Source organism: Eretmochelys imbricata, chromosome 3 (genome assembly GCF_965152235.1).
Source record: "Eretmochelys imbricata isolate rEreImb1 chromosome 3, rEreImb1.hap1, whole genome shotgun sequence".
NCBI classification, from domain to species: domain Eukaryota; kingdom Metazoa; phylum Chordata; order Testudines; family Cheloniidae; genus Eretmochelys; species Eretmochelys imbricata.
In genome coordinates this window covers 206,864,685-206,878,683 of record NC_135574.1, presented here as the reverse complement: position 1 = coordinate 206,878,683, position 13,999 = coordinate 206,864,685, and the positions used below count along the sequence as shown (strand labels likewise).

The 13,999-nt window shown below is 39.4% G+C and overlaps 1 protein-coding gene across 1 annotated transcript in view; it reads right to left on the bottom strand.

Annotated features, from left to right (window-relative positions):
• The window catches only part of XRN2 (5'-3' exoribonuclease 2), an 85,847-nt gene that overhangs the window by 49,493 nt on the left and 22,355 nt on the right, over positions 1 to 13,999 (bottom strand). Inside the window, exons 14-17 of the mRNA XM_077814162.1 lie at positions 12,519 to 12,563; positions 10,931 to 11,068; positions 5,839 to 5,957; positions 2,280 to 2,415 (exon numbers count right to left, since the gene is read on the bottom strand). Of these exons, the coding sequence (XP_077670288.1) occupies positions 2,280 to 2,415; positions 5,839 to 5,957; positions 10,931 to 11,068; positions 12,519 to 12,563 (438 nt within the window). The remainder of the gene's footprint in view (positions 1 to 2,279; positions 2,416 to 5,838; positions 5,958 to 10,930; positions 11,069 to 12,518; positions 12,564 to 13,999) is intronic.

Sequence of the window (13,999 nt, the reverse complement as noted above, 5' to 3'; positions counted from 1 at the left end):
CAATGCACAGTCAATCTGTGGAACTCCTTGCCAGAGGATTTTGTGAAGGCCAAGACTATAACAGAGTTAAAAAAAACACTAGATAAGTTAATGGAGGATAGGTCCATCAGTGGCTATTAGCTAGGATGGGCAGGGATGGTGCCCCTAGCCTGTTTGCTAGAAGCTGGGAATAGGGGACATCACTTGATAATTACCTGTTCTGTTCATTTCCTCATGGGCACTTGGTATTGGCCACTGTCGGAAGACAGGATACTGAGCTAGATGGATCTTTGGTCTGAGCCAGTACGGCTGTTCTTATGAAAGACAAATTCATCTACACAGTTTAAGTTTCTAGAAGCTACGCTTTAAAACTAAACCAGATAGAGTTAACAATTAGCCTACTCTAGTCCACTTCAGATTTAAAAAAAAAAGACCGTAGTTATTAAAATGAGCAATGTGTGTTTGCACAAGAAATAGCATCTTTATGGGAATAGGAATTTCTGGCCAACAACTTGCAAACACGTTTTCTACCGTTCATATTTAGCTGTCATGCAATCTCAAAATTTAAAGAATGGCAAACACCCTGCCTTGTTACCTAAATGAAAGTGAAAATGGCACACCAGATGCCAGGCTTTTTCATGATTCACTGAAACCTAAAACACTGTTCAATCTATCCTCCATCTCTAAATGTAGTATTTCATTTCAAAATACAAATTAAAATCAGTGACCTAGCAGACTGATCTAAATCGCAAGAAAAACTAGTAATAAATTTTGTATTTAGTTAATATAACCCCACTTACATATCATATTTTCATACTGAAATAGCACCAACAAAAACTAAACAGACAACACACCCTACAAACAAAAACACACCGCTGCATACTATCTTTGCTACTTGATATTATTTAAACTATCTATTCCCACTTCATACAAACTTCAGCTTATTCTGTTCTCAGAGCACGAAACTAGTTATTAACCATCATTGCTACAATCCCCAATATGTCTAACTAATCTCTTGCCAATCTGACATCTCAATTATCAAAAGATTTAAATCAGATATAGATTACTTCAATTATAATGCACTTCATGAAACATCACTACAGTCCACAGAGAAGACTGACAATTCTGTACCTCTCAAATTCTTACAAGCATTTTGCATTCTTTCCCCTTTGTTCACTCATTTGCAATTAGTTTTACCAGCCCCTACATTGCTATATTCCTCAATTCAAAGAAAAAGCTTGGTAGCTTCAAATATTTACAGTGCCGGACATTTCATAGAATATCAGGTTTGGAAGGGACCTCAGACAGCTTTTATTCCCTTAGAAACAATCCTCTGCTGTTCAGCTACCGTTAGTAAGAAAATATTAAAATGACTTATTGATGTGATTAAGCATGAATTTTCTATAATATTTTATGAATCCTACATGTGCCTCAGTTCCCTATGTATTTGCATGGCTTGCCAGTGGGGAAAAAGGATTAAGTTTGCCCTTAGCACAGGCTAAATAGACATAGGCATGTGTGTTATCTGGCTGCGAGAGCCTGAATGGGTCATTAAAAAGGACTGGCCAAGGCAAACCCCTTATCACCAGAAAACTGGAGAAGACAGTGGAAAACCCAATCATCAGGACACTGACATACCAAAGGACCCAAGGGGAGATGGATTTCCCTGCCTCTCAATAGGGAAGCTGAGCAAAGACCCCAGCTCAAGAATAAAAGGACTGGAAGGTGTGATGGACAAGAGCAGGCTTCTGGAGGAAGCTGGGGGGCCCTTGCATCTGGGAACTGACTAAGAACATCCGATAGAGCCTGAAAATGGACTTTCATTACAGGTTGGCTCAGGCTCTGGGTTAACCAGAATGGACTATGCTTTAACCATCATTTCTCTGTGCTAACCTAAGGACTTCCTATGCTGTGTCCAGTTGCCTAATAAAGCCTGCTATTTTGAAAAGCTGTTAAGAGTGTCACTGTAAATAACAGGTAGAGGCGCATTAATCCCTGAAGAGAATACACGTCTCTACCCGAGTTTCCCTCAGCAGGACTCACTGAACAGAGCTCAGCGTGAAGAAGGGCTGCAGCCCAGAGATTCAGTCTCAAGAGGCGGTGAGGCCTACCCCGAAGGAAGAGCGAGACCCCTTGAGAGTCTGGCTCACTGAAGCGGTTCCTCCAAGGTTCTTTCCAAAGCTGGGGGCGTAGCACCAATCCTATGGATCCGTGAGAGCTTACAACCATGATCTACTGAAAGACAGATGGGCTGCAGACAGGGAAGAAAATTAAATTTAATAGAATAAAAATTTAAGTACCTGATAATAGTATCTGAGAACCCAGCAAAGCCCTTCAACATAAGACTGTACAACTTTACGACGGAATTTCTCATCAGACACATCAACATCAAATTTGTTCTTATAGTAGCGCTGTTTCCAACCAGATTCCCATAACCTACACAAGAAGCACAATGAGATTTTAGTTTATAATCGTTTTCATATTACATATTTAAATGTCTCAGATTTTGCAACGAAAGCTAAGGCAAATGCTGTATTAGCATGAGGGTAATGGTATGACGAGCATCTCATCTCAAGAGATGCACCAATTTAAAGTCACTTACAACCCAAATTACCATTTGATTTCTGACAATATCTTCTACTAATTTAAACCTGGGCTTGGAGAGGGTGGGCAGGGACGGACGGAGACCCAAGAGCCAGAGGAGTAAACACACTGGCCAGGGACTGAGATGAAAGTTATGATTGGGGAAGCCAAACTTGAAAGTTCACGAGTAACACCCCGAGGAGCAGTTTAGTCCTTATTCTGTGCTGCCTGGACAGCATTGTGATTTCTACAAAAGATGCTGTCCCTGAACCCTGCTTGAGTGGATAAGGATAGTTTTCAAAAAATAAAAAAATTGAAATCATTTTTATTTTTAAAAACAAACAAACCTATTTAAAATGTGAAGCTATGACAACCTATGTTAAGACCTAAACTTACTATAATCTATTAAAAGCACTTAAACAAAGATATGCTGCATCAGAGAGCTCTCCTCAAGTTTTAAGGACTTGAGAAAGGAGTTCCCTTTTTCAATTAGATACAGAGTCAAGGGACAACCATCTAACTCAGGGGTGGGCAAACTTTTTGGCTAGAGGGCCACACTGGGGTTGCAAAACTGTATGGAGGGCCATGTAGGGAAGGTTATGCCTTCCCAAACAGACTGCCTCCACCCCCTCCCACTTCCTGCCCTCATCAGAACCTCTGACCCCCCCAACCCCCCTCCACTCCTTGTCCCTAACTGCCCCATCCTGAAAGCCCCCACCCCTAACCACCCCCTGGTACTGCAGCCCCTATCCAACGCCCCCCGTTCCCAGTCCCCTGACTGCCCCAACCCCTATCCACACCCCCATCACCTGACAGGTCCCCTGGAAGCTCAAGTGTATCCAAACCCCCGTTCCCCATCCCCTGACCGCTATCTACACCCCCGCCCCCTGACAGGGGCCCAAGGACGCCATGCTTATCCAACCCGCCCCTGTTCCCCATCCCCTGACCGCCCCCACCCAGAAGCTCCACCCCATCCAACCGCACCCGTTCCCTGACTGCCCCCCAGAACCGCCCGCCCCTTATCCAACCCCCTTAGCATGCTGCTCAGAACAGCATGTCTGGCAACCGCGCCATCTGGCCAGAGCCAGACATGCTGCCGTGCTGCTCGGCAGGAGCTTGCAGCCCCTCCACCCAGAGCGCTGCCCACGCAGCGGCATAGCTGCAGGGGAGGAGGGAAAGCAGGGGAGGAGCCGGGGGCAGGACTCCCCGGCCAGGAGCTCAGGGCCAGGCAGGACGGTCCCACGGGCCGGATGTGGCCCCGGGCCATAGTATGCCCACCTCTGATCTAACTTCTGAGGTCAACTGAAGCTCATGTACTGCATTATCTATCTATACCAGTGGTCCCCTTGCAACCCACTCAACAGACAGCAGCAGCCTATGGGACATTCTCAGGACCATACAGGTAGTATACATATTGTGTGGATGCAGCCCACATAACTCAGAGCTGCATATGCAGCCGACAATGGTAAACAGGTTCAGAACCATTGATCTAGACTATTTTCAGTTTTTACAATGGAAGAAGTGCTGATATTTTTCCAAATGTAAGTGCTTCCAGTTTGTTGTGCAGCAAAGCTTTTGCCTTAATTACTTTTGGTTTTGTATTTTCATTTGGACAAGTTCAAAGTTGAAAAAACAACTGGTAGCTGATAAAAAGCAGGCAAGCTTGTTTCCCTCTTCCAAGCTATGAATAAAAATTAGGTGAGAAGACAAGATCTGCTAATTCTAAAAACCTGAAGGACGTGGGGGCAATTTTCAAAGGTATTTAGGCATCTAAATATGTAGACAGGTACTATTGAAAAAACAGCTAGGAGCCTACTTTGCACTGGATTTCAATGAGAATTAAGCATATAAGCTTCTTAGGAACTTTTGAAAAACCTAATAGGCACCTATCTGCATCTTTAGACACCTAAGTATCTTTGAAAGTCTGGCCCACAGTCTGTTCACTAACTATCGTTAATACTTCATTTACTAAATCAGTTTTAAATGCAAAACATGTTTTGATAAACCATCTTTGTTTCTTTATGTATCCAGTGTATTTAAAGATATTGTTTTAGTTAATCAAAACAATCCTAAAATGTTAAGATTTTTGCATTTTTAACTGAATTCTGATTTCCATCCAAATGTGGCTTGCACAAATCACAAGTAAAATGACAGCCTAGTACATAAGAAACGGATCACTCAACATTTTCTAAAATAATAAAAATGTAAAAATTAAGAATGTGAATAAATGTATGTTGAGCTTTGTAATTGCTTAAATAAATATGTATAGACAGTGCATCCTAGTTAGCAAAAAGTAACCACCAATTTAGTGTGATGGCTATATTTGGTGGATATATTAAAACATGTTTATTTGCAACAAATGACAATAAACCTGTCTTTAGGAAAAATTAATAAGTATAAATGCAAAAATATCAAATATTTAAATCAAGGTTTCCTGCTTGCCAATTTATACTTCAGTGTGAATGCACAGGAAAAGAAAAGAAAGAACAGTTTGGCATAAGATCAAAGGACATTGATCAAATATGGAATGCAGGATGCAGTGATGAATTTGTTACTCAAACTTTGCACCCTACTAAGATTTTAATGTGCTACACTTAAATAAACTTTTCTTCCTCTCTGTACCTAGGTCCCCGCCCCCTTCCCACCACCACCAATTGGTACATTTCTCATGAAGCTATTCCAAATAGGGAATGAAGTGACAGTGGATTTCTCTAGTCTTTCACCTTTTGAGATCTTGGTTCAAACCTTATTTGAGTTATGAGTGAGTTGGCTAAACTTGTTTTCACCTTATTCCTACCCCTTCATTTATTTAATCAGAGGGCATCTTGCTCATAGCTAACATACATACCCAGTATAAAATCAATATTAAAAGATGTATTTCAGTAATCAATATAAATAAAGCTGCACACCTAGTATAACTGAACTTTATGGGTTAAATAGCTCAAAAATTCACTTGCAAAACAGTGGCATTCAGCTCACATAATCAAAGCTAAACACTGAATGTCTAGCCAATTTAGCGCTTGGTCTCAAAGGGAGTAGTGGCTTGGAGGACAAAAACCTGTATGCATACTAATCTAGATACTTAGATTTAACAGCTATAGTTTACACATCTCACTGGAATTTACTGAATATTCTAACCCTCCACATTAATTACTCATGGATAAAAAGATCATAGGAAACCATCTGAAGGCACTGCTGCTCTAAGCTAAATGGCATTAATTAGGCTGCATCTACTTCAACAATTTGCTAACAAAGTGCTACAAAAAATGGCTTCACCTGATATTATCCTCTGGCTCAGGTTCACTGTCACTGTCTTCTGCTTTTCGCTTAATTCCTCCTGCTGGGGAAGGGGTGCCATCAGAAGTGAAACTAGTATTAGGAGATGTTGAAGGAGTCTAGGGATATAATCATATATAAACACAGGAAAGAAGGGTTTTATTACGCATTTCATATTCAAATTAATGGTTTTGTGTGAAGAATTAAGAACGTTTGTTATTTTTACTTAAAAAAACAAACTACATGCTACACAATCCTAAAATATTAGGAAGTCCACTAGCATAAAATAGAGCTTTATAATAGGAATCAAACACTGGAATGTAAAAACAAAAACCAACAACAAAACATGAATTTTTTGTGACAAAGCATAAAACGTTTGGTATAGCCCAGTCTAACAGTAGGAATAAAAAACAATTGGATACAAGGCTTATTTTATTACTTCTCAAAAAGAAAAGGAGTACTTGTGGCACCTTAGAGACTAACCAATTTATTTGAGCATAAGCTTTCGTGAGCTACAGCTCACTTGAGCTGTAGCTCACAAAAGCTTATGCTCAAATAAATTGGTTAATCTCTTGCATCTGATGAAGTGAGCTATAGCTCATGAAAGCTTATGCTCAAATAAATTGGTTAGTCTCTAAGGTGCCACAAGTACTCCTTTTCTTTTTGCGAATACAGACTAACATGGCTGCTACTCTGAAACCGTTTATTACTTCTGTTTATCATGGCAGAAAAACAGGTCACAATGTGCAGACTAGAATATAAAGATGACTTAGAATTCAGAACTGGCAGCCAAATTTAGAATATTTCTGAAAATTGCAAGTGACCCTCTATTCAAATGTAAGTATTTTAACATAGAAGAAAATTTTAGGAAGTAGAGTTTTAGGAAGTCTCTCTTATTTTTGCAGATCACAGTTAGAAGATATTTACGGTAAATAAAACTTAAACACTGAAGGTTGTGGCAAACCGACAAGAGCTAGGAAGTTAAAATTCTGATGAAAGCCTCAAACTATTTGCTTTAATACACAAAATTTCAGGATTAAAGCAAGTAGTAAATTAAAAAGGCAAACTTATTTACCCAGGCTTACTGGACAAAATATTTATTAGGAATGGAGAAATTTTTATTGAAATGTACATTTACTGTTTGGATGGACAAACAGAGCAAAAGGGGAATCCTTACTATACATTGCATACTAGTGACTGTTCTATAGTCAACTCTGGTTAAATGCTTCCACAACAACCACATCTAGTTTTCAATCACTCAACTTTCCTAAAGTTTGCCTGTAAGCAGGTATAGGAAATTTTTAAAGAAAGTATAAACAAATTAGCAGTTCAGTCTTTATTTTTATATATTAGGGGCAGCAGGGAAGATATTCCCCTGCATTATAGAAAATTGATTTTTGAACAGCACTATAGCTGAAACAGAATCTAGAAAGTTAAAACCCAGCCACTGTGAAACTAGCCATTGCAAAAACTGGTTGGAACTTGGCTAAGTTACAAGGCCCTAGGCAGGGGAGAACAATTTGCACATACACAATAGATATTTCTTTCCACCAGTGCTCAAAAGGGAAATACCTGTACATAACATAGAGCTGCCTGACTTAGCTGCATATTAAGCGTGGACACCTTCTACGGTCCACTGAACGAACCAGAGCTAAATAGCTTATGTATGTGCAAAGAGTCATTCCGTATGTAACACTGACAACCAACACTAAAAAATACAATTGGATGATTTCAGAGTAACAGCCGTGTTAGTCTGTATTCGCAAAAAGAAAAGGAGTACTTGTGGCACCTTAGAGACTAACGAATTTATTTGAGCATGAGCTTTCGTGAGCTACAGCTCACTTCATCAGATGCATACCGTGGAAACTGCAGCAGACTTTATATATACACAGAGAATATGAAACAATACCTCCTCCCACCCCACTGTCCTGCTGGTAATAGCTTATCTAAAGTAATCTTCAGGTTAGGCCATTTCCAGCACAAATCCAGGTTTTCTCACCCTCCACCCCCCCACACAAATTCACTCTCCTGCTGGTGATAGCCCATCCAAAGTGACAACTCTTTACACAATGTGCATGATAATGAAGTTAGGCCATTTCCTGCACAAATCCAGGTTCTCTCACTCCCTCACCCCCCTCCAAAAATTGGATGAGTATTTTTTGAATACTGTTTCAGAGTAGCAGTCGTGTTCGTCTGTATCCGCAAAAAGAACAGGAGGACTTGTGGCAGAGACTAATAAATTTATTAGAGCATAAGCTTTCGTGGGCTACAGCCCACTTCATCGGATGCATAGAATGGAACATATAGTAAGAAGATAGATAGATATATTACACACATACCGAGAACATGAAAAGGTGGAGTAAGAGGCTAATTAATTGAGTTATCACTGCAGTGGTCCTCAAACTTCTGTACTAGTGACCCCTTTCAGATAGCAAGCCTCTGAGTGCAACCCCCCTTATAAATTAAAAACACTTTTAAATATATTTAACACGATTATAAATGCTGGAGGCAAAGTGGGGTTTGGAGTGGAGGCTGACAGTTCACGACCCCCCATGCAATAACCTCGCGACCCCCTGAGGGGTCCTGACCCCCACTTTGAGCACCCCTGCTCTATTGCACTAAGATTAGATATCAAATGATGCACCTTTCAATTTATTTTCAAACTGCAATTTTTCCGACAACTTCACGGGTGTATTCACTCAGAGCACAAGGGAAAATAAACTAAAATACTCTCCACTGGAGAGCATCCCCCTCTAAACCAAATAATCCTACAAAAAGGACAGTCTACAGAATTGTTCCCAGAGACAGTAACTACCTATTTTTCAGCCAGCCTGAATGTTATCTCCATCTGTTGGAGACAAGAAAAGAACTAAGCACATTCAGCTGTGACAGACATTTCACAGGGGTGGGACTGTAAGAGGTTTTTTGTTTCCTGCCTGCACTGTAGTGGAAGTTGGATGTTATACCCATTCCTGGGTTAGAATAGAGACTGCATGGACCAGCACAGTGTGGGTTTTTTTTTTTTTTGGCAATCACAAAAGCATACAGAAAATGAAAGCTAACGTAAACAGCTCTGGCATCAGCCAGCATCATACGAAATATGAGCGTAGTATAAGAACCTACACAGAATAGATTATACATTGACCCAAATGCAATGTACTCCAATGAACAATATTTTCATTTAAAATTAGAAAAAAAACTACTATTATGTAAAACTGGGCTTTCACTGGTCTTGGAAGATAGCTTTTTTTTTTTTTTTTTTTTTTTTAAAAAAATCTCAAAATTTCTAACCTGGAGTGGATTTTAACTCCGTACCGGCGTGCTCCTCAGGTTCAGTGGCCAGAACATCTCCTTGGAGTTACAGAGATCCTGTTTGAGCTCAGGTGCCTTGCAACATTCTTGAACTCCCTCAATGCACATGCGTAGCATAATCCATGAGGCACATGAACCTTCCAATGCTTGGGAAATACCTAGCTGGAGAAGCACACTCTTTCTAATAGCATTGTAATTTGATTTCCCCAGAACGCAAATGAGTGGCATGTATTCAGTTGGGACTAACCCTCGAGCACTGGAGACCAGGGTGCAATGATCTGAGCCCTGGTTTGATCGCTATCTGTCCTCTAAATATGCAGCCAGAATAGGTCCGCTTTAAGACACAGATATCAAAACAGGGCTCAGATCATTGCACCAGAGTCTCAAATACTTGAGGGTTACCCCAAAAGAGTGCAGGGAACCCACCAGCCCTTTGGGGGGTGGGAAATCAAGTTTAAATGTTATTTGAAAAAGAATCTGCTTCTCCAGGTAGGTAAGGCTGAGGCTCATCTACCTACTTCACAAGCGTAATGGATCACAGGGCTGTCTCTCATGAATCCCTTGTTCAAATAGCCCCAAATCTGGATCACAAACCATTCCTGCCCTACAACCCATTCCATTTATCCCCCTGCCCTAGATGCAATCCCAAGCTCCTCTCACTCAGATTCACCCCCACCTCCTCTATTGCTAGAAAGCATTCATCTGTTCAACACACACAACCCTGACAGATTTTAGCAATATGCCTTTCAACCTTTTTCAAATTCCTGCCCAAGGTAGGACTCAGAATGACACTAAGTGGGATGAGTCAGGTTCAAAAGGACTACTGCTTACCACCTTCAGCTATCCAGCTGGGGTGAAACGTTGAAAACTAAAAATCCTGTTAACCCCTGTCTGCACATGCTCACAGTAATCCATCAGGCTCCTGAATACGCATGTGAGGCTTAGCATGGAACTGTATTAGAGATCACCCTCAAGCATTTGAGACCCTAGTGCAATGACCTGAGCTCTGGCTTGATCGCTATCTATGGGGGGCAGTGGGGAGTTGCCAGAAAGTGTCAACTTTAAGAAGAGCTGTTTTCCAGGGGCTCAGGAATCTCTTGGCCTAAGGGCCAAAATTTGGACCACTGACATACCCTGTGTCTCTATGAGATGCAACAAATCTCCTGGCAATCTGATTAACTATACAGATTTTAAAGCACTTAAAGTGCCTGTTCTAGAACCTCAAAAACAACCGAAAAACCCCTTTTGTGAACATATTCCACCAACCCCATATTGCTAATTAGAGATTGTAACACCCTGCGGAGCGGGTATTCATCCGGTCACACAGCGTGACAGAAGTAAAAATGAAAAGTTTAGAAAAATGAATAATCTTTTTAAAAAATATTAACCCCAATTCAGTTGCTTAGTTTGATTTTATTTTTCCTACATTTCTTCAGAGGGCAAGTTCTTAAATCCCATGCTCACAACAGCCTCAACTCCATAATCTTGTGTAAGGATTCAAGTTTGCTTAAAAGTGCTTATTTTTGATTGGAAGGGCATTCTTTGCCTTATATTTACCTTTTCAAAAATATTTAATCAAGGATATTTGAAATATTAAAATGAACAAAACCTGTCTTAAGTAGCCTTGGAAAACAGATTAAAAACTTGACTAGTTAAGTTGTTCTTCAAGAAAGAAAGTGAAAATGGAGTGATTAAGAGCTTAGAAGTAAATTGTAACACTAGTATATTCATTACTTTTTTCCTTCTTACATTTGTAACAAAAATCTAAACATCAACTCACCAAGTGCTGTTTGTCTTGCATTCTCATTTCATAGGCTGTCTGCCTGGGGTTACTGATTGCCTGAGGACTAGATCTATTTCCTCTCCCCAAAGCTTGAGGGGAAAACTGGCCACCAGGAATAAAAGAAGGCTGATCCCTCTACAAAAGCAAGCAAATATACACATGGTGATATAAATCTAATATTGGAGATTACAAGAATAAAAATTAGCACGTATAGCTGATATTCCTTTAGAGTTCTTAGATTATCAGTTGATAGAATATAAAATGAGCACAGTTGGATCACAATTATTTATTCAGTTCATCTTAGAACAAGTATGTTTAAGCAAGATCTTGTATATGTAAAATATACCCTTGGATAAGATGGCACTTACAATTTCAGGCCTTCCTATTTTCAAGGGTTTTATTAAATGCGCTCTCAGAAAGTTACATTTTTGTACTGAAGTTCCAGAAACAGAAGAAAATATGATTTTTTCTTTTTAACTGAAGAAACTCCATCTAGCTATTAGAGTGTGAAAAATAGCATTTACATTTCCAGGAAGATAAATCATTTTCTTGCACTCTGATAGCAATACTTAGACTTGATATGCACATAACACTCAATGAAAAGGGGCTCTATAAAGTTTGAAAAACTTTGGTTAAATGAAGTGACGATGATCCTCTGACACTCCTCCACTGTATATCTAGAGTCCTTGTGCCTCAAGGAAATACAAAGAGACATCAAGCTCTGGGAAACGGCTGGGGGCATCTGACATATTAAAAGCACTGGACAGAGATACTGTCTTGAAGCCAAGGTCCCAGTGTACTAAGGCCCTTCTGGGTTTCTTGGATCATTAGGTCACATTGTAAAGAAGCTACACCTATTTGAATGAGCTAGCAAGTAACATGTTTATTATACAAACCCTAGATTCAAATGAACATGCCAGAATCTATTCTAAAAAGTTAGGAAGGACATTTAGTACAAAAAACACAAATTAAATGCAATTTTAAGGGTTTAACATACACAAGTACATGTTAAGGCTGTCTCAACAATCAACATTTTGCCATTGTGAATAAGTGGTATTTTGTATTACTGTGAATAAATCTGCACATATATTTTAGTCACAATATGAGCAAGTTACACTTGCAGAAGAGACCTTGTTGTGGAATTCTGACTTGCCTGTTTAAAGGTTCAAGCTTGATTTAGCATTAAGTGTTTAATTTTCTGTAGTCAGTTTACTAAACTCTTAATCAGGCTCTCAATTAAGAGGCACATCTTCTGTTCTCTCTGCTGATTGCTGACAGTGTAACCCAATGGCACAATCCCTCTGAGCAACTGGTACTGTAAAGTATGAGATACTGTAGTCACATTGTGCAGATATTGTTATCCTTGAGCACCTTAATCTTTTCCCCCATTTTAAATAGGTTTAGATTTAATTATGTGATTTTTCCATTCAATACTGCAAGTTTTTTATAACACACTTTGCATAGTTTTTGCCTTACTCTGAACTGTCTTAATCATTACTGCAATTTTATCTAATTTACTGAAATGAGACTAAACTTGTTTGTCACAATATAAAAATGCCTGTAAAAATGATCTCTTTAAATTTACCTTCATTCTTTTTCTTTTTTCTTTTTGTCGTCTTCTGAAGTTCTCCTAAAACACGAGTAAAGACAATTGAAGTAACCCAGTCTTAAAGGTCTTTCCTGAGACCCTCCATTAATCACCACACAAAGAAAGATTAAGTAGTAAGTCTGAGTGGGCGTCATGGCTACAGACCTCTGAGGCTTGCAGAACTGAACTCTTCCGTGGCCCCATCTAGGATTACTGGTCTATGGCTTTTCTAAGCCACACTAGCATCCTAAGGAAAACACCCTGCAAAACTGAAGGGCTTTCAATATGGCTCACAATACCCAGAAAATTACATTGGGACAACAAGACCTTTAAAGCACACATGTGAAGATGCTGAAACAGAGTTTTGCCCATCTGTCCACCTGGGTGAAGATACTACAGAAGTCCAGATGCTACAGGTAACTCAGCATAGATACACGTTTCTTGTCACAGTTGCTAGTGGCTCAAAAAATTCCTGACCTTTTTTATTTTAAGATCCTGGATCTTGCTCCAAAGCCTGTTCTTCTACAAGTGTCAGGTTTGCTACTGTAGTTTAGCATATCATATTGAGAGAATTGTAGATTATGGTTATGACATACAGTACATCCTGCCAACATTGAAACAATGTTTTTCTGACGGGATACTCAGCGCAGTTCTGTTACCTTGATTGAGGGGTTTTATTACTCTCCTTTTTTTGAATAAACTAGTTAGGATTGTTTGCTTAGTACTTTCTAGCAATACAGGTATAACCCAGGTGCTAGGAAAATGCTGCAGTGTAGTGAGTTGTTGACCATTTTAAGTCGAATTTCTTTGAAACAGCTGAAGGATCTCTTCTGAAAAAAAGCAGCACTGTAATATTTACTGATTACAACACAAACATAATATATTTCTCTAGAACTTAACTAAATTTAATACAACGCACAAAGCTGCCACCAACACATTTAGCAGGGAATTTGTCAAAAATCTACTTGCTGGAAGAAAATATAACTGAAAATCCATAAAAGTAAAGAAGCTTTAAACAAGTCAGACAGCCAAAAGGACTGAACAAGTGCAATTATTTTGGTATTCTAAAAGCATTAATAGTTAATGCTTTTAGAATATGAAAATAGTCATTGGTACATTAAATTCTGAAGAACCTTCCGTGTAGCTAACAGGTTTGACACAAAGCACAAAAATGAATACATGGTTACTTTTAGCCAGCTTTTACACAGAAGTAAGTGCTCCGAGTCAAGGACTGTCTTTACAGTAGTGTTATGTACTGTGCCAGCCTCATTCCCTGCACTAAAATAATTAATTATGGAGGGCTTGAAAAATCCACTCACCTACTGGCCATTGGCAAGAAAAAAGCTTGTTTTTTAAAACAAGACTTTTCAAATCATTATGGTTGAAAAGAACTAAATATGAACTGAAAAATACACAAAATCTTATCTTTTAGATCATTCCAGTGCCTGTTAGAGTTCAGAACTTTCCCATGTTGCTGC